Raw genomic sequence first — 27,698 nt, 5'->3', positions numbered from 1 at the left:
ATCTTGATTAAAAGTAGTTCCATGGTTGAAAACAGTACTCCATTGTAGAGCTATTAAACTAGAGAGATGACAAGGGGAAAATAAAGACTCATATACCAAAGGGGAGGTCAGGGAAGAAGTTAGAAAAAATAGGATGCTACAGATTGGTGGGAGACTACAATGGGAATTGCTTTTAGAGGTGGCTGATGTAAGTGAATGAAGGGACATGATAACCTGGCAGCCCCACATATTCTACAAAACAAATGAGAACATGTATGCTCCACTTGGAGGGCCATCCATTTTCTCCTCAAAAGAACTCATTTATAAAAGAGCAAATTGGTGATTTGTACTTACAGACTGGACCCTTTCCAAGCCCCTGTCAAGAAGTGATAAATTATTGAAGCATAGCATAAAGTGTTTTATTTTCAGTGTGCACACAGTAAAACCCTGTGAAATCTTTCTGTTCACCTTTCCCAAGTTATTAATTAAAAAATAATTGTTTCACATTACTCTCTGATCTTTAAAATAAACCAAGACAAAACACTACATACACCTCTCCAGAATCAGCACTGCCACTTCCCTCCCTCCTTCTCGATCCTGCCCCCATATCCTTCAACCAGGCAGTTGTTTCAAATCACACCACCAGCTCCTGAAACAGGAATGCTATTTAGATTGGGGAGGGAGGGAAGAGGAAGTCCAATACAACATTCACACCATTGTCTGGTATTCATTCAACCACAGTGCCCAGATATATTTGTTTTTCCTAGAGACAGCGTAAAACTGTGGAGAATAAAGCAGGGTTGTGGAAAGCTCATTAATAAATTGTGAAAACCCTCTCAGCAAGAGTCATATAACCAGAGGAGCTGCCTTGTGCCAAGCAACATAAAGCCTGGTGCTCTGCTCCTGGTCAATGTCACATGCAAACGCAGCTGATTTTTGAGAACGGCCTCCCTATAGCCACTTGCTAAGCAAGTTAGGAAAAATTATTTCCCAATCTCAGCTCGGCAATTAGAACCTGAATTATATTTACAAACTCTAGGCTTTGCTTTAATCTGACTGTGAGAGATGTACAGGAATGGCCCCTCCCCTACTGTGTTCATAAACTGAGAGAATAACATTGATGCCAATGCTCCTGAAAGGGAGCAGGGAAACCTAAAAAGTCTAACTGCATAGGAAATGCAGGGGGGCTGCTGACAGGAGGGCTTTCTCCTCCCTCTTGCTCATCTTTAGGATTTCTCCAGCACCTCAATTCAAATTCCCAGTCCTTATGTGCAAGTGGCACTCTTAGCTCTCCAATTCTGTTTTCTATTTAGGTGACTCAATCAGTGGCTGAACTTCTGATCTTGTGGCCCCTTTTTGCAGCTTCAGACTGAAACTGGATGCCTTTTAGAACATATTCACCCAAGGATTTTGTATAACAGAAAAGGATGCAATAAAAGAGGATACCTCTAAAATGTTTTAATTATATGCCCATACATTATATAAAATATTTGCATCACTTTAGCTGGATATGAAAAGCAAGTCAAATGAAATGACGCTCCTCGAAACTTAAGTTAAAGAATCTTGTAGGAAGAGATATATTTTGTCTTTTTTTTATTCTTTTAGCATTCTGTACACTGACAACGAGGTATAATGACTGAAACTTAAATGTGACAGAATATTTCACAATTAAATCCACAATTGTGTACATTTGTCTTACATGTCAGTGAAAAATCACCAACTATTATAAAAACAGGACAAATTGTATCACAAAAGAAGGAAAAATTAGAAAAAATTCATAAAAAAATATATCCAACTATGAAAAGCGTTGCTCTCTTGGTGTCTTCACATCCGTCTCTTCTGTGTACTGATGTACAACACTGAAAAGAAAAAAATACATAAATTGAAATAAAAAAAAAAAACCCTGCTTGTAAGTATACATAGTAGCATGTTTAAAAGCCAACAGGTTTTGGTCTGATATATCTGACATTTAAAATGAATTCTCATATCATTCAATTAACTCTAGAAGTACTATGACACTAGTTTTATGAATCTACACCCGGGTTTGATGTCTATCCTAATCTCATCCATGTGTCTCATTTACTCTGCAAAGTGTGACCAGGAAGATAAAATATATGTGAAAGTCCCTGGCATCTAAGAATGCTTTATAGTTAGAAGTATAAGAATTATGCTTTTCAGGGCTGAGCACGGTAGTTCACGCCTGTAATCTCAGCGCTTTGGGAGGCCGAAGCAGGTGTATCACTTGAGCTCAGAAGTTCGAGACCAGCCTGGGCAACATGGTGAAATCCCGTCTCTACCAAAAACACAAAAAATTAACTAGGCATGGTGGTATGCACCTGTAGTCCCAGCTACTTAGGAGGCTGAGGTGGGAGGACCTCTTGAGCTTGAGAGGCAGAGGCTGCAGTGAGTTGAGACTGCACCACTACACTCCAACCTGGGCAACAGGGCGAGACTTCATCTCAGGAAAAAAAAACAATGCTTTTCAGAAAGTAAATCAGTAAATCTAACCAGGTTAGATCTCAAATTAAGAATAAACAACGTATTTTCATCTATCTCTCCAATACAAACTCTAAACTTGGTGTTTACCTTCTAAATTGCAACAGTTAGATAAACAAGAGCTGAGGAGTTTATTTTTTTTTAATGATACCGAAGTCCTTATTCTGAGTTCCTTTTAAAAAGGCTCATACTTTGATGTTACCCAATGTTCTGCTTAGCTGGTCCTCTCATGACTACCAGCCTGAACTCTTACGATGTGCGGTTCGTAGGAATGAAACAAATGAAACGCTTGGGTCACTTTGTCCAAACTAGAGGTGGCTCTCCCTTCCACCCTGCATGCCTACTCGGCTTCTGAGAGGCCTGCTCAAAGTGAACAGTAAGGTGTCTTCATCAAAGAACATAGCACAGATCAATCAAATAAGTCAAGATCCTCTTTAAGAGCCAATGATGTGAACTAGGGAGTCTAAAGATGAGTGTCACGGATTACATCATGGGAAATGTGACATGAAGGGAAGCATCAGAATGCACAGTACAGCCACCCCCCAACCCTGCCCCCCAAGTCCTAGGTGCAGTGTGCACATTAAAGGATCTACCCTATCAACACGCACAGAACCCAACCTGCTGGTGACTGCTGCCGTTAGCTGTCTTGAGGCGAGGCAAGATCATAACATTTCTTAGGAAAAAGAGGAGGTCAAATAAGGATATGAAAAATAGGGTAATTCTATAAATAGAAAGGACTAGAAAGTCAGGAAATAATGTATGTAAAAATATGATACGAAGAAATATGGTACTGTAAGCACAGGGGACAGACTATTATGAAAGTCAGGAAGTTTAGTTTATAGCAAAGAGATCCAACTATTTAGGGGGTTGAAGACATCCAGAATTAAAGAAATCAACAAAAAATGTGAACTCAAGAATCCCAGAGTTTCATTTGGGAGATGGAACCAAGAAGTAGGGTAATTCTCGTAATTCTGTTATTTTTCCCTCCCCACCAAAAATACAAATATGACTTTATCATAATTTTCATTTTGAAACTAGGTACTTAAAAATAACTATAAAAATCATTGCAATTTATTAGTTGTTAAAAAACGGAGTAACTTTATTTTTTCTATTTTGCCATTTTTGCCAAATCAAAGGATGCAAATCTGCACAGAAAGCATGTGAATGTTTAATAGAGAAGGGACAAATAGGACAAACTGCCAAATTATGCAAATTAAAGACAGCAGGGAAATGGTGCCCATTCTTACAGCTGCAACTTCCAGGCTACAAGAAGCAGGAATATGTGTTGGGGAGATAATAATACACTATATTCAGGAGAGCAGGGTTCCGGGTCAGGAGAACAATGCCCCCAGTTCCTCATCACTAAAGGAAGGGAAGGAGGGAATTTTAGTTTAAGAATTCCATGATGTATCTAAAAAAATAACTGGTCAAACTGACATATAAGCATTTTAAAATAATCAAGCCTAAAACTGGACTTTTAAATTATCTAGTAAACTCTTTGGTGATCTGGATTATAAACAGAAAGGCTTATTTTGAATGAATGCTGTACTGTAGGGTGAAGAAATGTTACCATTGTTTCCTCGGATAAATGCATCCCCATACTTATTCTTCAGTTGTCCATTTACATATTCTTCCGTCTGCTCCAGGGCTATATTCATGTAGCCATCCAGGCAAGCCAGGACCCCTGTAGACATATTTAGTCAAAAAGAAGAAATACAAGGCAAGTAGGAGTTGAAAATTACAGGGTATACCTTAGAGCAGATGATCTCTTTATTCATTAGCTCTTAGATGCTTAATAAAAAAATTCATACCATAAATGAAACTCAACAGCTTAAGCACAAAACAACTCTAGGCCAATCTGAATGAAGACTAGGAAGGCAGTCACGCACCCACTACTACCCGGTAAAACAACAAACTGTCACTTCCCTCACGGTATGTATGACCACATAGCAACTTTTAAAGCATTCAAAAAAGTAAGAGAATAAGACTAATCCAACAAAAATACCATTCTGTGAAAGCTAAGCACAAGGTGGGCAATTATGCGTGAACAAATGATCCTTGGTTCCAGTGGCATTTCCTACTTCAGCCACTAAGTGAAATACGGGTCTGGCAGATTTATTTCATCCTTTTACAACATCTATTGCAGCAGATGAATGTACTCCAGGGTTAAAAGGAAGTCTCCACAATCTGTTAAAATAATAGAAGAGGAGACAGCAGGTGCTCCTGAAAGAACATCTTAAAGCTGTGACTCACAGTGAAGAGCAGCTTGAGAATATAGGGCAACATATTGCATTATAACACATCTTGTTCTGTTTTGTTACAGCTATAATATTTTCCAATCAAAACTAATAGAGAAAATGGCCAAAAACATTTGAGGGAGCTTTCAAGGAAACAGTTTGAGTGAATCTTTAATTGTGTTAGGATGGTATAAATTTTGTAAACTTTGACCTAATGATCTTTTTCAAAAGATGAAAATCTGCAAGCCTCTAACTCTGTCTCTAATTTAAAGTGGTATTTTCTAGAAAAAAAAATTTAAGTAAAAACAAATACTAGATTTAATTAGTCGAGTCTATAGTTTCTCATTTGATGTCTTAACTTCATTAATATGCTCCTCACTCTCTGCCTCTGCCCCCATTATCCTCTAAACAAAAAAGTTTCCTTTCAAAATTGTGTGTGTAATGACAGCATAAGACATTAATCTACCAGAATTCTGCTAAAAGCGGTAAACTCTCAAAGAACCAGAATGGACTGTGAATAATAAAATTATTTCCTAGCCAAAGAAAGCTTAAGCTATAACTTTAGCTCATTTCCTGCTGTATTATTTCACATATAAGCCACAATTATAAATGAGCAAGAAACTTCTGAGGCACAATATGCAAACCTGTTTGAAAACTAATGAAAAGAATTTCAAAATGAAATGTCCAGGCTGGGCACAGTGGCTCATGCCTGTAATCCCAGTACTTTGGGAGGCAGAGGCAGGCAGATCACTTGAGGTCAGGAGTTCAAGATCAGCCTGGCTAACATGGTGAAACCCCGTCTCTACTAAAAATACAAACATTAGTCGGGCGTGGTGGCGGGTGCCTGTAACACTAGCCACTGGGGAGGCTGAGGCAGAAGAATCATTTGAACTTGGGAGGCAGAGGCTGCAGTGAGCCAAGACTGAGCCACTGTACTCCAGCCTGGGTGACAGAGTGAGACTTGGTCTCAAAAAAAAAAAAGAAAAAAAAAAAGTTCACTTCTAATTAAAGTATCTATTCTCACAGCAAAGGCAAAAAACAAAAAACAAAACAAAAAACAAACAAACAGAAAAACAAAAAAACTGCCCAGGGGGTTAGAAATATAACCGTTTCCTTCTCCATTAGATAACCTACCATACATAACCAAAACAAGACATTTTCTTACACAGAAACTGCTACAGAGAGTTGGAGGTTTTTCTTGTATGTTGTGTTTTGTTTTGGGGTTTTTTTTTTTTTTTTTTGGTGTTTTGTAAACCACAAAATAAGCACGTTCTTTTAGTAAGGCTATCTAATAGTATAGAACATTTTGTTTTAATCGTATAAAGGCCACGAACGGACATTCATAAGAGGAAAAATAATTATGGTTACTATCCATGTGAAAAACTGCTGAATCTCACTAGTAAACAAATAAAATATATGTAGAATGAGATATTACTTGTTGCCAATTAGACTGGAAAAGATGAAAAAAAGCTAATACAAGAGTTGGTGAGAACATGAAGGATAAACCCAGGTTCTCTGAGGCAGGGCCATGGAATACTCTCTGACTTGTAAATCCTAGCTCAGGGAATTGATTCTAAAGAGATGCTTGGTCAACTGTTCACAATATATGTCAAAGTAAAAGAGTTGTTTATAGTGGCAAAAACCTGGTCAACACCTAAATGTCCATTAATAGGAAACTGGTTAAAAGTAAAAACAAAACTATGGTACAGCCACACAAGAGATTCCTATGCAGTCATTAAACCCTCTATATTGTCATAAAACTAAATGCATTGTTTCATGTTTAAAATAAAAAAAAAAATCAGGTTGCATGTACAGCTGATTCCATTTATGTCAAATTATGGTTATATAGAGGTCAAAACTGGTAAACTGTCTCTGGATGGTAGCATTGGGGAGACTTGGCTTTCTTCTATATACTTTTCTCTATTATTTCCTTTTACATTTCTAAAATTAAAACAAAACTAAAACATGTATTACCTTTATAAATAGAAAAATTTTCCCTAAAGACTACAGAGAAAAAAGGTCAGGCTGGTTCATCTCTTCAATAAAGTGGGTACTGAGAAGATATTGAACACAATGTCTTCACTTTAATCAATTGTCAAACAGATTAAAATCCCTAGAAGTCTATTACTTCCTATGGGGCCATCAAAAGTTCACAGGTGAGAGGCAGTACAGGAGACATTATAGTACCTCAGTATTCCATATGAATCCATTAGTTTTACTATAAAAATAAAATTAAACTGGAGATATGTTATTAATGGCAACAAGCTAAGGGAGCACATAATCACCAGAGTGGTTTCTTAACCAGGCTTATGACTTGAGCCTGAACTTGAGTCCTAGCTCCTCCTTTACCAGGTGGGGATGATCAACAGAGATTTCAAAGGAAAAAGCTCAAGAGATTACTATGATGATTAATTATTTAGAAAAGAGACCAAGAAAAGGCCACAAAACCCTGTGCTATGGTTTGAATGTGTCCCCTCCAAAATTCAGGTGTTTGGCAATAGGACAGTATTAAGAGGTGGGGGCCTTTAAGAGGCAAGCAGACCATGGGGACTTGCTCATTAACAGGATGAAGACCTGCATAAAAAAAGGCTTCATGCAGTGTGCTGGTTTGCCCTCTGCCTTCTGCCACGTGAGGACTCAGCATTCCTCCTCTCTGGAGGATGTAGTCCTCACCAGACAACTGAACCTGCTGGCACCTTGATCTTGGATTTCCTAGCCACCAGAACTGTGAGAAAATAAACTTGCTTTTGAAAATTACCCAGTCTAGAGGCGGAGCTTGCAGTGAGCCGAGATCGCACCACTGCACTCCAGACTGGGCAACAGAGCGAGACTCTGTCTCAAAAAAAAAAAAAAGAAAGAAAGAAAATTACCCAGTCTAGTGTACAGTGCTCAGGTGACGGGTGCACCAAAATCTCAGAAACCACCACTAAAGAATGTATCTATATAACAAAAAAACCACCTGTACCCCAAAAACTACTGAAATAAATTTTAAAAAAAACGCACAAAATAAAAATTACCCAGTCTGTGGTATTCTGTTAGAGCAACCCAAGAGACCAACTCACTCAGATAACGAATTAGTTAGCTACGCTTGTGAAATATTTCAGGTAACTTAACATACCTTAGTTGTGGAAGATAAGAAATTCAGTAACTTTAAAAAATGGAATCTGAAACCATTCTTCCTATAAAGTTAATTTCAAAAGCACTGCAGCCTCTTAAAAATAATATTCTCTCCAAGAACAGAAAGGCATTTTTTTTTTTTAGATAGTCTCACCCTGTCGCCCCACACATTATACGTTATATAAGTGGGACATTCAGGTTGTAAAATGATACTCAATAGCTACCTGCCAATCTTGAATACTCCTGCAAAAACAAATGCTGCTGCACCAAGATGCTCTTCAGTTGAGTTGTTCATACCTGAGTTTACTAGGAATACCTTGCTATTACCAGGGAATTTAGGCACGGATGATCTCAAAGCAGACAGGAGACAGAAGTCACACAAATCACACTGAAAGGCAGAAGCACATGCTATACTGTCAGAGTTGTCCTTCTTAAAGGAATGACCGGCTCAGTTGTCTGGCCCCGCAGACCCATGACCCACGACCCACTGACCCACGAATCGGCCTGGCTGTCGTGTGCACCATGTCTGGCTCCTCCAGTGTCGCCGCTATGAAGAAAGTGGTTCAACAGCTCCAGCTGGAGGCCGGGCTCAACTGCGTAAAAGTTTCCCAGGCAGCTGCAGACTTGAAACAATTCTGTCTGCAGAATGCTCAACATGACCCTTTGCTGACTGGAGCATCTTCAAGTACAAATCCCTTCAGATCCCAGAAAGTCTGTTCCTTTTTGTAGTAAAATGAATCTTTCAAAGGTTTCCCAAACCACTCCTTATGATCCAGTGAATATTCAAGAGAGCTACATTTGAAGCCTGTGCAAAAGCTTATCCCTGTAACACATGTGTCATAATATACAAACTTCTACTTTTGTCACTCCTTAACATCCACCTCTCTGAATTTTCATGAATTTCTATTTCACAAGGGTAACTGCTTTATATACACTGGCAGCAGCATACAATAAAACTTAGTATGAAAAAAAATAAATAAAAGGAATGATATGAGAGGTAGAAAAAGAGATATGCATAAAAACTGCTGATGACCCGTACTTTTTTGGTCTATTGGGTATATTTAAGAGGTTAATAAAAATCAGTGAGTCACATTTACTTATTCAGTTACACCAGTGAGAATGAAACATGAAAATTTTACCTCGATAATCCACTCCAGAATTTAATTTTACCACAACCGGTCGTCCGATGATTTGCTTTAAGAAGTCACTAGGGGTTTGCTTCCGAAGACTCATTTTAACAATCCTAAATCAAAATATGAAAAGGAATAATAAAAAGTGAAGACCAAAGCTGATTATTCAACAAAACCCTTACAGCCCTTAACATACGTACAGAAAATGAAATATTAAAGGACCATGTGAGAAGACACGTATTACTCCACTGCTACTACATGACGGGTAACATGTTTTCAGTACTTACTATGAGCCAGATACCAAGCTGAACATTCTACATGTATTACCTTATTCAGTTCCCACAACACCATGGCATAGCCTCATTAGGGAAAGTCCTGTGTTTACAAAGCACCTGCTCTTAATGACTTATCATTACTGCCTGACACACAGTCAGTATACCCATTACAACCACTACCACCTCCATTCAGTGAATGGTTGGTTATTTTATGCAGAGCATTCTGCTAAGGTTTTTATAAACACTACCACATTTCATCTTTACAAGAACCCTGGGAAGAAGGTCTTAATACCCTCATTTTGCTGATGAAAGTAAAGGCACAGAAAGATTAAATAATTTGTTCCCAAATGTGACGGAACATTCAAGTTCAAATCAGCCCTATTTTAAAGTCTGTATTATATAGAACACACACATTTATGAACAACTGATGCCTACATGGTATCTCTGAAAAGAATTATAATCTAATGGTAATTTTGAGTGTACTATATGCCAGCACTTTTCCGAGAACTTTGTATGTATTAATCCATTTACATTGCTCTACCCTAAAAGGCAGGTATTGTTTTTATGCTCATTTTACACATGAAGAAAAAGACACAGAAAGATTAAACACTCTGCTCAAGGTCACACAGCTAGAAAGCGGACAGCCAGCCCATACTCTTAATCACAACCTTAAACAGCCTTCTGAAAGGCAATAACATAGCCAAAGATCTTTAATTATTCTATTATGACTAAAACAGATATGTGCTCTAAATAACAAAGAAAAACAGTCTTAAAACTCAAGAATAATGGGAGTCTAACATAGAAAAAGAGATAGCATTACACACCCAAATCAACAGTATCAGACATGCAAAGCTGCACATCACTCCTTTCAAAATGCATCTTTTCTTATATAATAGCTCTCTTTCAAAATACGTTGGCAAGTTAATAAGACTGTAGTTAAGCAAAAACTGAGTAAAAATATTTCAGAAATTAGTGTTTCTGTTTCAGTCAAATTCAGCATCACTATTATTCAGCAGCTATATAGCACTGAGACTTAAAAATTAGTATGGAAACACTATTTTAAGGATTCCCTTCAAGAACTCAAGCTGTTCTTTTGTTTTCAATGAAATTTTTTCATTAAACATTCTTCCATTATGCTTATTTCACTCTAAGTCCATCCACTCAATAATCTGAATTTGTGTGGAGAAGGATTATTTAGAGATGTTCTCATAGTGAATTCATACAGGATCAGCAGATGTAGTAAGCTGGAACTCCAGGTTACTGGGTTCAACAAATATGTATGTGTACACACTGTGCAAGGAAATTCAAAAACATGTCACACGCAAAGGCTCTGTCCTTAAAGAACTTAACATCTAGAAAAATTTAAACTTGTTTAAACAGTGTGAATAAACAAAAGCAATCGTAATTTAAGTAAAATAATTTTCTTTAGCCAAGAAAAGTCAACATCCTAAGTCAAATAAAAGAAAATACAAATTTCAGAAATTATTTTTGAATTTTGGGTTATCATTTGGACAATCTACACTGCCCCCAAGGTTTGAAAGATGTTTTTAAAATGCGATCAAGTAATTATTTTGCTCAACAAATGTTAATTTAACTTTCCCATTTAATTTCCAGCTTATTTTTTTAGCTCCACAATCTCAACAGATAACTACAATTACAACTACTATTACAATTACAACTACTATTCAGGACAACCACTTTTCATTCAGGACTCAGATCACACAGCAATTTTATTTATACTGTTCTGAGTACAAAGTGAAAAATTACAAAGTAAATACTGTAACAGATTCATTACCTTTAATGAGTTTAGTGAAAATATACAAATCTTCCTATTCATCTGTAAACCGCCTTATTTACGTTTTGAACACGTGCTGTTTTGAGGCCGAACATATCTAGAGAGAATATTAACTCCAAAGGCCTGATACTCAACTGATGAGTCAGGTTCATCTCCTATCACAGATACTAAATCCCAATATGCCACAGTTTCATCATGTATAAAACTGAGAGGAAAGTAGCCACTTTATGTTAAAAACCACTAAAATACATTGTAATGTGACTCTAGTTCACAGAGATATTAACTACTTTAATTATTACTAACTTCACCTACTCATAGAGTATTTACAATTTCAGATTAAAAACATTTGAAAAGCAAAAACTGGAAAGAGTTAATAACTCTCAGAAAAAAGAATGCAAATCTTGACTATCAGTTGCTTGACAGTACAGGTTATTTTAAAGGTATTATTAACTTTCCACACCTTTTAAAAAACACAGACATGTTCTTCTAAGCTCACCAAAGATAACACCTTGTCCATTACGCCTTATCTGTATTCCAATTAACATCAATCTCTTCCTGAAGGCAATCAACACTTCCAACTTTCACGGAGCACCTGTCAAGTTCAGGTACACGGGGCTGGGAAATGTAACACAAAGACAAGGCCTTAAGCCCTCAGAGTTTACATTCTACAGAGGGCAAAAAACGTGTAAATAGAGAATTTTACAAAGGTGATGTATATTCTGATAGAATTATTCACAAAAGGGCAGAGAACACTCTTATCCCAGGCTTGGCAGATCAAAGAAGAATTTCTGGAAGCTAACACCTGAGCTGAGTTTGAAGGAAAAGGCATCACCCTCCAGCTGAAAGAGAAGTCAGAAAAGGCACGGGACATGTGCCTGGGTAGAAGGTAAAATCTACATAGGCAAGGAGGAGACGCCTCTGAGGCAGGGAGCTGTGCAACATTCACAGGAGCACGGAGTTCAGGCTCTGGGTCAGTTTCCCCAACTTGAATCATTAGGATCAGCTGGAGATTCTACTCAGTAGTTCTGGGGTAGGAGCCAGAAATCTATTTGAACAAGCCTAGGAAATAACTGGCAAGGGGAAATACTGTTGTCAATGATAGGAAACAGGGATTTTTAAGCAGGAACTTGCTTGGATTCCACTCTCTACTTTCCATAGCAGAGTGGAGATGCCCATCTCACCTAGTTTTGGCATCACACAGTTTGGCATTTGATTTTATTTGCTATAACCTGTCACTACGCCCTCTTTTGTATTCTTTATGTGGGTCTTTTCTCTCTCAAAATACTGTAAGCCACATGACAAGAGGGGCTCACAAGCTTCTCATCTGTTCTCTAGAATATCTACATTCTACTAAATCTCTTGGAAAAAAATATTTTTAAGGTTATTTGGAAAAGAGTATATGGGTTGCCTCAAACACATTTTATTCATCACTTTAGGAAAGCCATATCTTTTACATTAGTCTTCATTAGGCTTCCTTGGTACTCCCTGTTACTTAATGACTTGCCCATAAATCCATTTTGTATGAGTAAATTGGTCTTGACACCACAATTTTTCCCAACACTTGGCTCAAGTAATTTTAAGTTTTCATCTTTTAAATTGGATAAAGCAGAAGGAACAGTTCTGACAATTTCTGAAGCAAGAGATGAGTCTCTTGAACCATAAACACATAAGAGGAAAAAGACCTTTCTTCAGGGTCACCTTGGTAAAACTTCTCCTTTCAAAATTAAAGTCATAATCACTCTCTATACCTCCTCTCCCTCCCCTGACTCCTACTCAGGCTTGTTGTAAATGACCTATTTTCATAAATGGGTATTAAGTCAAAGGCAGTATATTTTCTGTCAGAAGCTACTGAGAGGTCTAGAATGAAAAAACATCTGTGAAGTGCCCTGCACAGAATTTTTTTCTTTTTGGTAAGAGAATGAAGAAAAAAAGAACTTTTATTAATCCAACTATGTGCCACCAGCGTTAGATTCATAAGCAATTTACAGAGAAACCGTGTGAGGTGGAAAGCAAAGCCAAGACTGACCCCAAACCCCAAGTGCTTTCACAGGTACAGCTGCCTTCTGAATATGTTAAGATTCTCTGGTTAAATCTTGGGGAATCGCAATAGAGGCAGCGAGAAATCCAGTCGGAGAGCAGCAGCACTAGGGAAAAAAATACCTAATGTGACAAAGTGCTGTAAATTAGCCTCAAAGAAATACAACGGACAAACGCAAAGAAAACTATCTCATGTGATTCGGGTTATGCCACTGGGCAGAAGACGTGAAAATCCTTATTTCTTGGCAATGTTTACCTGTAAGTTTTTACCTACTCCTAGCATATTTACAGTTCAGGGTGAAAAAAATTTGAAAAGCAAACACTTGCAGGGAAAATTACAATCCAAGTAACTGCAGCACTAGACTAATAGATCAGTGTCTGAGGAGGCGCTCAGACACAGAGAAGAACAGCTCTCCAAGTCCTCCCTTCTGACACAGTGGAGTGCCTCGCTGTCTCGTGAAGGCTTCATACCAATCCCTCCTTCCTGAGCAGCAGGCGCTACTTCTCTCCCTCTCTCCCAAAGGCGAAGTGAGTCCACTCAGAGCACCTCTTTCCACTCTCGGTCATGGTCCTTATCAGGCTGCTTTGTAATTTTTCCATTTGCTGACAGGTCTCCCATGGTGAGTTTTAAGCTCCTTGGGGACAGGGGAAATATCCTACTCACTTGGTATCCCTGGTACCTAAGCACACTGCCCAAGTCTGTGGAAGAGACATTCAAGGCCAGTGCCAAGCAAAATCCTTGTCCAGCCCCCACCAACCCAAACTATGGATACAGTGACTAGTAGGATCATGCACGTACTTCAACAAATACTAACCAAGTAATCTCTATTAGGACCACCAAAGACGGAGAAAACAACCGTTTCTGTCATTCAAGAACCAGCTGTTTCCAAATCTAGAGGTGCTTGTTAAAATGCAGATTCCTGAAGTCTACTCAGGTAAAAGCACTGTATTTTACATTTTATGAAGTTCTCCAGATAATTTATTTAAGCAAATGGTTCTCAACTAGGGGAAGTCCCCCCAACCCCACCCCACCCTGCTCAGGGACATTTGCAAGTATCTGGGGACACTGAACTGTCATGACTGAGGAAGGTGGTGCTACTGCTATACTAGTGGGTAGAGACCAGGGATGTTGCTAAACATTTTACAACAGGACCGCCCTCCACAACAAAGGACTGTCCAGCCCAAAATGTCAATGGAGCTGAGAATTTCCGCTATAAGCCCTAAAAAAAAAAAAAAACCAACAACAACATTGTTCTTTGGTTTTAAAGTGAGGAGTTTTAAAGAAATCTCCAAAGTACAGCAAATGATAACCAAAAGCTACATTCTAACCAAATGATGGAGTGTAGATTATAGTTAATCAGGGATGTTTTATTCTAACATAAAGGGAACCTGAAAACAACTGTCAAAATCTTGAAGGGGTTGCCATTCTAAATAATGGATTTCTAGTCTTGGCCATGAAAATAATCACTTTCCAATTTCTCAGTGTTACAGATCCCTCCGATCATTAATCTGTTAGTACACTTTTAAAAGGAAAGAATAATCCAGGTGATGTAAACAAATTTTTAAATTCTAATATCTACTATGCCAGAGTTCAGTGAGAGACTGCCTGATGCAGCACAGGGTACTCACTTGGGAGGCAGGAAACCTGAGTTCTAATCCCAGCTCTGCTACTTAATTAGCTGTGTGACTTGGATAACTCATCATTTCACTTCTCATGGCCCCAGGTTCCTCATCTGCAAAATAAGGGAGTTATGCCAGATGACCACTTAAGTCTCTTCCTGCCCTAACATTCAGGTAGTAACGCATTAACTCCAGTGACACACACACACACACACCCCCCACAAACATAAGCCTCTCAAGATTTCTGTACAATATTCAAGCAAGTCAAATTGCCAAACACCTAAAAAACTTTTTTGGAAAACACTGCAGCAATGTGTACGAAGGCCTAAAAAAGGCCTTACAGATGAAAGCATCTAATCTGATAATTTCACTTCTGAGAATCCAGTCCAAGGAAATAATCTAAAAAATAGGGGGGAAAAGGTTTATCAAAGTATTATCTGGGGTGCTAAGAGATTCAAAAATTCAAAAACAATCTATAATATCCCACAATCGGGAAATGACTGAATAATTTATGGGACCTACATTGCGACCCACAATGAGGGACAGTCAATCAAAAGAAGATACAAAACTAGAATAATATTTACGAAGAGTTTTTAAATGGAAGTGGAAAACTATACTGTTAAGTGATTAAACATGTACACTCTTAGCTCAAGTAGAAGCTAGCACACACAGGAGAAAAAGATTGTAGGTGAAAGGGTTGTGAATATTATTTCTTCACTGTCTTCTGTTTGCAATTTTCTACAATAGTCACATACTACTAAGAGCAGTGGGGTAGGGTAATCCGCTTCATCCTAATCCTACATACCTTAAAAACGCCTGCTATGCACGCGCGTGGACACGCGAACGCACAGAAAACCTCGGGCGATAGGACTTAAGACCATACAATTGGGTTCCTAGGCCTGACAACTCAGTAAAACAGGCGAGTCCAGTCCTTAATTCCTGTGGTCAGGCGCAGCCACCCCGATGTAGGGAAGGGTTCGCAATTCCCCGAAGCCCTTGAAGACAGGCGAAGCCTAGGCCTGGGTTCGGGATCCGCTTTCCCGCCGAATCCTGGGATTAGCCTCGGGGCTCCCTGGGGAACTTCAACAACCTGAACTGGTCTCGGACGCCAACCCGGTGGGAGCCGGGACGGTGCCGCTACTCTCCGCGTAGTCTAGGCACCTCGCTGAGGGCGGTCCGGCGCCCACCATCAGACCTCTCCGGCCATTCCGTGCGCGGAGAGCTTGGACGCGGCATTTCGCGGGAACCTGCCACTCAGCGGTCCCTTCCCGGAGCCCCAACCCGTTCCCCTCAGGCCCTTTCCGGGGCTGCCTCGCCCGGCCTAGGGCCGCTGCAGCCGCCGCTCCACAGCGCGACTGAACACTGGGGCGTCGAACCCGGGGCTACGCCCGGCTCCGTCATCGGCCCGCGCAGCCGTGCGGCTCACCTCGCGGGCGGGATCCAGAACCCTCACTCCAGGCGCCCCACGAGTCCGGCCTCCGCGGATGATCGCAGCCAAAACCGAAACCGCCGAGGCAGCGGCACTTTTCTGCCTCGGCCAATCAGTGCTCTTCTCTGCTACGGCAGCCCGCTGGGGCCGAAAAAGCCTGTCAGCGCCGAAGCGCGCAAATCCGAGAATCCTGTTTTGTCTAGCAGCAAAATTGGTGCACTGGAGTTCCTCTAACAGAAATCTGAATACAAAACAAATACAATATAAAACAAAAACAAAAATCCAGGAAACTAGAAGTGATCTTTTGTCCAGGATTTATTTGCAGAAGTGTAAAAAATAACTTGAAGTCATAGGAAACTGGAATTTACTGTTTAAATAACGGCACTGTGTACCCAGAAACGTCATTGAATAGTTTAAAGCAAATAAATAAATAAAACATCTCAAGTCTTTAAATCTACCTCTAGATATTGATTAAATGTGTCAAGACTTAAGCCATTTTAGCAAGACTGTTTCCATGGCAATGTTGATACAAAAATAATTAAAATCACTCAAGTAACTCCGAATTATAATGACATTAATTGTGTTACATTAAAAACTTGTTCCAATTGGAAATGGTGTGCAGACATTATTTAAGTGCTACTATGGGAACTTGGTTTGGAATTTTGCATGAATTCTCAATACTCTTTCTATTAATGGGATTGGAAGGGAAAAAAAAGAGAACTGTTACCCCAGGACTTGATTACTTTTTCTCCCTCCACATATAGTCTCATCAGCTGAAAACTTAAATACTTTAATTTTATTTATGGTTTGTAACGCTATACACAAAGCAATAAGATCTTCCAACACAGATCCTTAACCCCATTAGGTGTTATAAAATCTAAGATGCAGAATTTTTTTCTGAGATAAAGAATTCCTCCCTTGTAACCTTCTTTTGGCTAAAGGCAGAAGAAATGAACTTTTGATTGATATCAGGGACAGAAAACAACTGGATGTGATTTGGTAAAGAATAGAGACTTCCTTATATCCTTCTATAAAAGCTCAGTTTGGGTAAAGACCAAACAGTTACTGATTTGTTGAGAGGACTGTATTTGAAGTTCTTGCAATATAAAATATTATGTAAGTAAAAATTTTAAGAAAAGTACCATTTAAATCAAATAATTACTTGCAAAGTACAAACATAACAGGATAAAAAGGCCTGTTCCTAAAAACTTTCTTTGCAAAAGACATCAAATTGCACATTCCTTACTGGTTGTTTAAATTATTAAAAAAAATAAAATAAAATTTTGATTCAAACTTCTTTCCCTTTCCTACAGAGCCCTAATTGAGCCGTTAACACTAGTGTGGTGGGTAGGGAGCCATGAGGAGTTTTAAGGGCCTAGTTCATCTGCAGAGCAGCTGCAGCCTTCTCCAAGGGCGGTAGCTGGGTATGGGCCCAGTTTGACACACGGGGTGGGCATCCTGAATTATTTCATGAGCTAACAAGCTTATAAAAAGTGTGACTGTTCCCAAAAGCCCCTCAGCAGCTTATAAATGACTTTTACTAACTCACAGGCAATTTTCCATATTTCCCAGGGTTTTGCTTTCAGCATCTTTTACAATGCAAAGAAAACATTGCAAGACTTTTGCTGAATACTAGTCTTCAAAACCCTGAATGTAAACATTAATTTATTAAGGAGCCTTAAAGTCATAAAAATATCTTGGCAAGATTTAGTTTAACTTACGTAGTTTAGTTTCGTTTAGTTATTAGAACTGATGAACCTACACTGACACATCATTATCATCCAAAGGCCAAAGTTTACATTAGGGTTCACTCTTGGTGTTGCACATTCTATAGGTTGTGACAAATGAAATGTACCCACAATTGTAGTATCATACAGAACAGTTTCACTGCCCTAAAAATTCAAAAATTCTCTGTGCTCCACCTATTTACCCCTTCCTCCCCACTGGCAACCACTGATCTTTTTTCTGTCTCCGAAGTTTTGCCTTTTTCCAGAATTATCATACATTTGGAATCATACCATACATAGTTGGTGATGCATACACTGCACCACCCTGCTGTGTAGCCTTTTCAGACTGGCTTCTTTCACTTAGAAATATGGATTTAAGACCCCTCTATCCCTTTTCATGGCTTGACAACTCATTTCTTTTAAGTTCTGAATAATATTCCATTATTTGGATGTACCACAGTTGATTTATCCATTTACCTACTAAAGGACATCTTGGTTGCTTCCAAGTTTGGGCAATTATGAATAAAGCTGCTATAAGTATACGTGTGCAGGTTTTTGTGTAGAAATAAGTTTTCAGGTCATTTCGGTGAACATCAAGGAGTATGACTGTGTTTCATACAGCAGGGTATGTTTAGTTTTGTAAGAAACTGCCAAACTGTCTTACAATGTGGCTGTACCATTTTGCATTCCCACTAGCAGTGAATGAGAGTTTCCATTGTTCCACATCCTCACGGGCATTTGGTGTTTCCAGTCCTTTGGATTTTGACTAGTCTAATAGCTGCTTAGTGACTGTCTCATAGTTGTTTAAAGTTGTAATTCCTTAGTGACATATGATATGGAGGATTTTTTATATGCTTATTTGCCATATGTATATCTTCTTTGGTTGTTCAGGTCTTTGGCCCAATTTTGAATCAATTTGTTCTTTTTTTATTGTTGAGTTTTAAGAGTCCTTTGTATATTTTGAATAATAGTTCTTTATCAGATATGTCTTTTACAAATATTTTCTCCCAGTTTATGGCTTGTCTTTTCATTCTCTTGAAGCTATTATGCTTAAAATAGACAAATGGCAGATATAAAAATGCTGAAGGGAGCTCTTGCCACTTCATTGTTTGTCCCTTCTACAGTTCTATAGTACAAATGCCTTTAGATAACTATGTACTTCAATGTTTCATATTCATAAGAGATGGTCTCGTGTTTAGCTTATTAAACACCTGGAAGTCCTGTGAACATGTAGGTGAATGTTTTGTGTTGTTGTTGTGGTTGTTGATGATGATGATGATGATGATAAATACAAACATGTAATTGGATTGGCCAACACTCTCCAAAGCAGATTTTAATACCTAACATGGATGTTAAGCTTCTAAGAATACTGGCTGGTCTTGTTGGAGCAATGCATTAACTGGTATGAAGTGCTGGCATGGACCTGAACCTTTCCTGGACCTTGAGACTGTACAGTAGGAGCTCATAAGCTGTGATGTACTAGTTTTGGATACTTGGAGTCGCCATTATCTGCTTTTAATCATGGGATATGAAAACTATTTGTTGTAGAAAATGAAGAGAGGCCAGGAGCAGTGGCTCACATCTGTAATCTCAGCACTTTAGGAGGCTGAGGTTGGCGGATCACTTGAAGTCAGGAGTTCGAGACCAGCCTAGCCAACATGTTGAATCCAATCTCTACTTAAAATTCAAAAATTAGCTGGGTGTAGTGGCACACACCTCTAATCCCAGCTACTTGGGAGGCTGAGGCATGAGAATCTCTTGAACCTGTCAGGCTAAGGTTGCAGTGAGACGAGATCATGCCACTGTACTCCAGCCTGGACAACAGAGCGAGACTGTTTCTTAAAAGAAGGAAGGAAGGAAGGAAGGAAGGAAGGAAGGAAGGAAGGAAGGAAGGAAGGAAGGGAGGGAGGGAGGGAGGGAGGGAGGGAGGGAGGGAGGAAGGAAGGAAGAAGGAAGGAGGGAGGAAGGTAGGGAGGGAGGGAGGGAGGGAGGGGAAAGAAAGAAAGAAAGAGAAAGAAAGAAAGGAGAAAGAGAAATAAAAAGAAAGAAAAGGAAAAGAAAGAGAAAATGAGATAGACACGGTCTGGTTGTTGAATACCTTCTAAGAAGTGATACAAGCTTATTGACTGGCGAGCAAATTTCTCAGAAAAAGTACATTTTGCTTATCCAAAGAAGGGATATATTCTAAATCATGGACACTTGGTTTCAGATGTAACATGTGAGATGTTTAAATAATGTTTGGACTTCATCAGCCGTCATTTTGGCATGACTTGAATTTTCAAAGAGATAGGATCAGAGTCTGAGCTCCTGGAAGGACAGTCTCCTGAATGCTGTGATGCTTTATGCTCCACGGTGAACTCTAGAAAGCCTCTCTCAGCTGTAAAATTCAGTGAAATCGGTGTGAAGCTGCCCTTGTATTTTAATCAAGATGAACTTGAAAGGTGAACATTATAAGTGGGAGAAATTATTTATAATTTGGTAATAAAAGTTTATGTCTAACACTCCAAATTTCATACATCTGCTATGTGCTGGCCCTGAGATATAAAACAATTGAAGTTGCCTTTACATTTGGCCTTATATGAAAGGTCATAAATTAGAGTGATAGCGTTCGTCCTCTTTCCCAGCTCACCAAATTTCCATATTAACATCTTCACCTCAAACATAAATGGTTACCCAGCTACAAAGAAAAGAGTTGTGTTGGCCTTTATGAATTATAGTTTATGCTGGAAATCTGTGCTACATAGGGCTGCTATTCAGCTTGTAGGAGAGTACATCTACTTCAATGAAGCTAATTCTACCACAGTGAAACCAATTAAAATCGTATGACCAATTTAAATAAATATAATATATAAACACTTGGGAATACTTTCAAAATTAGCAAATGGTTGCCAAGGTATGTGATTCTTTTAACTCTTAAAAATGCTTTTGTAGATATTCAAGGGATTTTCTCTGCTAGAATACCAGTAACACGTTTCTTTTCAATAAACTCACTTTCAATTTTTAAAATGTACTTTCTAATGTGGTTTTAACTGATAATGTGAAAATGCTGGCTTTTTAACTACAAAAAAACACACAGCTCATTTTATTATAATATACAGTAATTAAATGTATTCCAAAATATTAATGAATTGGACCAGTGCTTCATGTTTAGGCTTTAAAAAAATGTTTATAGCAAAAAACAGATGTTCTTAAATATTCAGGGTGAGTTATCAAATCCATATGTTTTTTGTGTATGTTTTTTTCACTAGCCCAGTGATGCAGTTAAAATGCAGCATAATGTAAACTAGTAGGGTCAAGTTCAAGAACAACTTCACAATCTCAGGCCTTCATCAAGGGAGAATGCAAAAATGTAAGGGCAAGTTTTAGTTATCAGTAACTTTTAACATTAGGATCTCTTTTTCTCAATTCTAGATTAGTGAAATGATGTAGCTGAAAATTACCAACATGGTAGCATGTCTTGGTCTTTTCAGGCTGCTATAACAAAATACCTTAGACTGAGTAATTTACATAACAACAGAAATTTACTAATCACAATTCTGGAGGCTAGGAAGTCCAAGATCAAACCTGCAGCAGATTCAATGCCTGGTGGGGGCATGTTCTCTGCTTCATGGATGACGCATTCTAACTGCATCCTTACGTGACAGAAAGGGGCAAGGGAGCTTGCTCAGGCTTCTTATATAAAGGCACGAATCCCATTCGTGAGGGTGGAGCCCTTAAGACTTAATCACTTTCCAAGGGCCCCACCTGTTACTACTATCGCTTTGGGTGTTAGGTTCCAACATAGGAATTCTGGGGTATACCAGCGTTCAGATCATAACACAGCATAAGCTCTTTCATATCAATTATGTTTTTCCTAAGTAGTTGGCTTTCTTCTGTCTCTAATTTCAGGATAAATGAATGCTTCTGCAGTTGCTGAATTCCTTGCACTAGAAAGCACATCTGTTAGGCTGGATGCCGTGGTGCATGCCTATAATCCCAACATTTTGGGAGGCTGAGGCGGGCAGATTGCTTGAGCCCAGGAGTTCAAGACCAGCCTGGGCAACATGGTGAAACCCTGTCTCTATAAAAAATACAAAAATTAGTCAGGCATGGTGATGCACACCTGTGGTCCCAGCTACTTGGGAAGCTGAGGTGGGAGGATATCTTGAGCCTGAAAGGTGGAGGTTACAATAAGCCCAGGTCGTGCCACTGCACTGCACTCCAGCCTGGGTGACAGAATGAGATCGTCTCAAAAAAAGCACTTCTTTTGTCACCTAAAATTCTCAGGAGCAACGAGTATAGATTTTTCTGTTGAGACGAACCTTGCACCAATATATGCATGTATTTCTAAAAGATCTCTCATACATTGAAGGTGATCAACTGTCTCACAAACATTTTATTCTCTTTTTGTATTTGTCTCCCCAAAAATTGGGACACTCCCAACCCCATTCATAGATTGTAATTAGAGGAAAGATGAATATCCTCTTAACATTGAGGGTCTTCCATAAAAACTCAATTGAGATGAATCCTAGCTGCCTTCTGTTAGAAGGAGAAACTAGGCCTTCTAGCTTATGCTAAAGAACTAAGACCAGTGGCAGAGGACACAAAACATGGAGAGAAAAAACACAGCTTCTAATTTAGTCATGAACAATCATGGATTTTAAAATTGATGGATTTTCTTCAATCACATTGAGTAGGTGAAGTACCAAATAATTGATGTATGCACTTGCTAGATTAGGACCAACCTAATGTTATTTCCAAATAGCAGCATGTTCCCCTTTTAACTTTCATGTATCTTCTCAATGCTTGGCAAAGAAAAAGTACTCTAAATATAAGTGGATGAATAAATGACTAAACAAATGAATTCTCTATTGGTCCCAGGATAAGATCCTTTGAGTAGCACAAATTTAATAAATGGTAAATTAAATATGAAAGGAAATGAAGTCGCTTGATGAGAACTCTATAGGAATCAAAATGTAAGCACTTCTTTAGCCATATCCCCCCAACCCAAATCACACAATTAATTCATAAATGTTTCATCATCACTTTTAAATGTCTGAAACTGGTGATTATAGTTCAAATCTGACTTTTTGCATCCATTCTTGTTTAGGAGTAGAAAAAATCTCAAACCATTCATTGTAGATTAGTTTTTACCTTCCTACTTAGACAAAGGACACACTGGTTCCACCCACAGCATGTAAGTTAACTCCTCATTACACATCTTACAAATTAGAGTTTTAAGGATACCACCCTACCCCCAAAATAACTCAGAGGCTTTTCTGCTCTAATTTATTGTGAGAACAATTCAATAGTATGCTTCTACAAATTCAAAACTCCAGAGAAAAAGAGATTCTGGAGGAACTCTATGACAGAGAAAATTGACTGCCTTTTCATAATAGAAAGGAAGATGATTTCTGTATTCTTGGGGTGTGTATAGGCGTTTCAAAAGATAATATTTTACTAGTCTCCACTAGCTGGAGCAAAGGAAGCCTTGGCTAAGCTCTGTGCATGGCTTCTTTCCATCTTCGAAGTTCTTTCATTCCTAAACTACTGGCGACTTTCCCCTGGTCCAAGAGTGCTTGCCTAACTTTGGTATTATTGACAAAGTGTGAGGCCCAGAATTTTCACACAGACCTACGCAAAGTGCCACATTAGAAAGAGTGAAAAATTTGCCTAGATGTAGCTGCTGAGCAAAACTAGGGTAGGACTTATTTTCATCCTTTGACCATTTGTAAGACCAATGCCAGTGCTGAAGCTGCATATCTGCATCTGATGAGGATCTGCAAGCATTGATAAGTCTGGCAGTCATTAGGTAGGCTGCCATAGCTCACTCATCTCTCAGTTGGAAAGGAACATGACAAATCAGATTCAGCACAGAAGAAGAATATCCACTAGAAGACACCCTAGAAACAAAGTTACTATAGAGAAAAGATGTGAGGAAAGAAAGCTTCAGGGATGGTGTCTTCCACCTTCAATGCAGATGGTGCGTGCTGGCCAACAGGGGTGAGCCATTTGAAGAAAGTAGTTGTCTTTGATGTCTTCCTAAAGTTTCCTTGTCAAAGTACTTCTTTTTCCCCAGTCCTGTTTGGTCATCCCTGACTACACTGGAATTCTCACCAGGGCATGTCTCGCAAGACCATCCCTATCTAACCAAACCTCAGCTCTTGGCTTTGGATTTCTAACCCCTAAATGTTCCTCCAAAATAATTTATGTGTTCTGTATTTCTTCCCTACTTTGTCAGCCAAATGCCATTATGGCAAATATCTAAAAAACTAATTTCACATAAGGGAATAATAGAAAATCCAATATGGTCATTTTCTCCTTTACATTTTAATAAGGTAGAGTTTCTCAATAGCTTAAAGTAAGAAATATCTTGTTATGAAGTCTGCATCAGTGACAGATGTGAGAAGATGATGCAGGTATTTACAGGTATGATGGCCTACCTAGACGAAGAGCCATAGTATTTTTTAAACCATTAGTCTTTGATTTGGGTGAGATAAGCACAGTCTAATGTAGCTTACTCTTAGATATATACAACAAAAAGATGTATATATCTTCCTAGACATATGGAATAACAGGAAACATGACCACTTGCCCAAAGGTGCAGAGTAGACTTGCAGACTAAACTTTTAATTGTATATATCTAAGAGTGGGCTACATCAGACTCAGTTTATCTTACCCAAATCAAAGAATAACAGGTAAAAAAATAATGTGAATTGTAATTTTTAAAAAAAGAATAATGGTTTAAAACAGCCGCTGTCTTCTGAATAACTTTATTGAAAAATGGGTAAAGGACTTGAACAGACATTACTCCAAATAAAACATGTAAATGGGCAGGAGATATATGAAGAGATACTCTACATCACTAATCATCAGGTAAGTGAATATCAATGCCACAATGAGATATTACCCCACACGTGTTAAAATGGCCATTATAAAAAATAATCATAATAACAAATGTTGGTGAGGGATGTGAAGAAATCAGAACCCCTGTGCATTGTTGCTGGGAATGTAAAATGGTGCAACTGTCATGGAAAATAGTACAGATGTTTCTCAAGAAATTAAGAATAGACCTACCATATGATCCAGAAATCTCACTTCTGGCTATTTAGTCAAAAGAATTGAAATGAGGACCTCAAAGAGGTATCTCCATTGCCATGTTCATGCACGATTCACAATAGCCAAGATGTGGATGAATGGACGAAGAAAGTGTGGCATATATACATATATTAGTCTGTTCTCATGCTGCTGTGAAGAAATACCTGAGACTATGTAATTTATAAAGGAAAGAGGCTTAATTGAATCAGAGTTCTCCATGGCTGGGGAGGCCTCAGGAAACTTACAATCATGGTAGAAAGGGAAGCAAACACGTCCTTCTTCACATTCAGGAGAAAGAAGAAAATAAGCCCCTTATAAAACCATCAGATATCGTGAGAACTTACTCACTATCATGAGAACAGTATGGAGGAAACTGCCTCCATGATTCAGTTATCTCCACTCGGTTCTGCACATGACAAGTGGGGATTATTACAATTCAGGGTGAGATTTGGGTGGGAACACAGAGCCAAACCAAATCAATACACAGTGGAACATTAATTACTCAGCCTTAAAAAGAGGGAAATTTGGCAGTACGTGGTGGCTCATACTTGTGATACCAGCACTTTGGGAGGACAAGGTGGGCAGATCACGAGGTCAGGAGTTCGAGACCAGCCTGGTCAACATAGTGAAATTTGTCTCTACTAAAAATACAAAAAAAAAAAAAGGAAGAGGAAGAAGAAAAGAAATTAGCCAGGCGTGGTGGCAGGTGCCTGTAATCCTAGCTACTCAGGAGGCTGAGGCAGGAGAATCACTTCAGCCTAGGAGGCAGAGGTTGCAATGAGCTGAGATCATGCCACAGCTCACCAGTCCAGGCAACAGTGTGAGACTCCATCTCAAAAAAAAAGAAGAGAGAGAAATTCTGGCATTTACAACAAATTGGATGGACTTTGAGGACATCATGCTAAGTGAAATACACCAGTTGCTGAAAGACAAAGACTGCCTGATTCTACTTACATGAGGCATCTAAAGTAGTCAAACCCATAGAAGCAGAAAGTAGAATGGTGGTTGCCAGGAGCTGGGGGAAGGGGAAAAAGGGGAATACCTGTCCGATGAGTGTAAAATTTCAGTTATGCAAGATGAAAAGGTTCTAGAGATCTACAGTACAACACTGTGCATGGTTAACAATACTATACTGTACACTTAAAATTTTTTAAAGCAGGTAGATCTCGTGTTATATGTTTTTAAATACAGCAATAAATAATTGTAAAACAGCAGCCATTTTCAAAGAAAAAGGGTAGAAAGAAAGGATATGGGGATGGCGTGGTTATATTTTATTCAACTGGAATGTTCAACATATTTATAAACCAAAATGTTTAAGCCACTCACTGCCATCTAAAGTCCTTTATCACTCAATCCCAGACAATCAGGATAATGGCAGTTGTCATGAAGTCAAGGGCATCCAAGACTTTTGAGACAAACACACTGATGATTATTTCCAAGAAAATCCATCCAATTAAACCACAGAGATGACACATTAGTTAATACCAATACTGTTGGCATTTTATATCAAACTTTAGAATGTAGTGATGCTCCCTCCATGAACTTGGACTTGGAAGTGCAAGAGGCCTTCTAGAAGGGATCTGTGTCCTGTTCTGGCTGCAAACTTGCATTTCACTACTATTCTAACATATCTGAATCTGAGCCAGAATCTGAATCTTATTCCAAGTCTGGAAAACCTGATGGTTTGTTAAATATGCCTTTTTATTGAAGATGGATCGAGGACTGAGGGCACATATGAACCCTGAGTGAGATGTGGTCATTCTTTTTATAAATTTAATTTATTTTTATTATACAAGTATGGCATATTTTCTTTTTTATTTTGTTTTATTTCAATACATTTTGGGGAACAGGTGGTTTTTGGTTACATGGATAAGTTCTTCAGTGGTGATTTCTGAGATTTGGGTGCACCTGTCACCTGAGCAGTGTACACTTTACCCAATATGTAGTCTTTTATTCCTTGCCCCCTTTGCACTGTTCCCCACCAAGTCCCCAAACTTCATTGTATCATTCTTATGCCTTTGCAATCTCATGGCATAGCTCCCATTTATAAGTGAGAACATATGATATTTGGTTTTCCATTCCTGAGTTACTTCACTTAGAATAATGGTCTCCAACTCCATCCAAGTTGCTGCAAAGGCCATTATTTCATACCAATTTATAGCTGAGTAGTATCCTGTGGTGTATATATACCACATTTTCTTTGGTTGATGGGCATTTATGTTGGTTCCATATTTTTGCAATTGTGAAGTGTGCTGCTATAAACGTGCATGTGCATGTGTCTTTTTCATACAATAACTTCTTTCCCTCTGGGTAGATACCTAGCAGTGGGATTGCTGGATTGAATGGTAATTCTACTTTTGTTGTTATTGTTGTTGTTGTTGTTGTTGTTTGAGACACAGTCTCACTCTATCACTCAGGCTGGAGTGCAGCGGCATGATCTCAGCTCACTGCAACCTCTGCCTCCAGAGTTCAAGTTATTCTTATGCCTCAGCCTCCCGAGAAGCTGAGATTACAGGCATGTGCCACCGTGCCTGGCTAATTTTTGTCTTTTTAGTAGAGATGGGGTTTCATGATGTGGGCCAGGCTGGTCTTGAACTCCTGACCTCAAGTGATTCACCCACCTTGGCCTCCCAAAATGTTGGAATTTCAGGCTTAAGCCACTGCACCTGGCTACTTTTAATTATTTAAGGAACTTCCACACTGTTTACATTCCCACCAGCAGTGTAAAAGTGTTACCTTTTCATCACATCCAAGCCAACATCTATAATTTTTTTTATTT

At 38.8% G+C, this 27,698-nt stretch overlaps 2 protein-coding genes across 3 annotated transcripts; one reads left to right on the top strand and one right to left on the bottom strand.

Moving 5' to 3' along the window:
• Nucleotides 1–1,555: 1,555 nt before the first annotated feature.
• Nucleotides 1,556–16,239, bottom strand: LSM6 (LSM6 homolog, U6 small nuclear RNA and mRNA degradation associated). 2 transcript variants are annotated; one of them, XM_037992681.2, is made up of 5 exons: nucleotides 16,113–16,239; nucleotides 14,696–14,799; nucleotides 8,969–9,072; nucleotides 4,046–4,159; nucleotides 1,556–1,838 (listed from the first exon to the last, which is right to left on the bottom strand). In XM_037992681.2, exons 3-5 carry the CDS (start codon nucleotides 9,060–9,062, stop codon nucleotides 1,804–1,806), a joined length of 243 nt encoding a protein of 80 aa, XP_037848609.1. In that variant the 5' UTR covers nucleotides 9,063–9,072; nucleotides 14,696–14,799; nucleotides 16,113–16,239; the 3' UTR covers nucleotides 1,556–1,803. The 2 variants fall into 2 exon arrangements, with proteins under 2 accessions (XP_037848609.1, XP_007998111.1); XM_007999920.3 differs by lacking the exon at nucleotides 14,696–14,799 and having other exon boundaries at nucleotides 16,113–16,219.
• Nucleotides 8,276–8,797, top strand: LOC103236336 (guanine nucleotide-binding protein G(I)/G(S)/G(O) subunit gamma-5). Its single transcript, XM_007999919.3, has one exon. It carries the CDS (start codon nucleotides 8,352–8,354, stop codon nucleotides 8,556–8,558), a length of 207 nt encoding a protein of 68 aa, XP_007998110.2. The 5' UTR covers nucleotides 8,276–8,351; the 3' UTR covers nucleotides 8,559–8,797.
• Nucleotides 16,240–27,698: the final 11,459 nt, after the last annotated feature.

The sequence above is a fragment of the Chlorocebus sabaeus genome, chromosome 7 (assembly GCF_047675955.1).
Source record: "Chlorocebus sabaeus isolate Y175 chromosome 7, mChlSab1.0.hap1, whole genome shotgun sequence".
NCBI lineage: Eukaryota > Metazoa > Chordata > Mammalia > Primates > Cercopithecidae > Chlorocebus > Chlorocebus sabaeus.
This window is presented reverse-complemented; position numbering and strand designations above follow the sequence as displayed.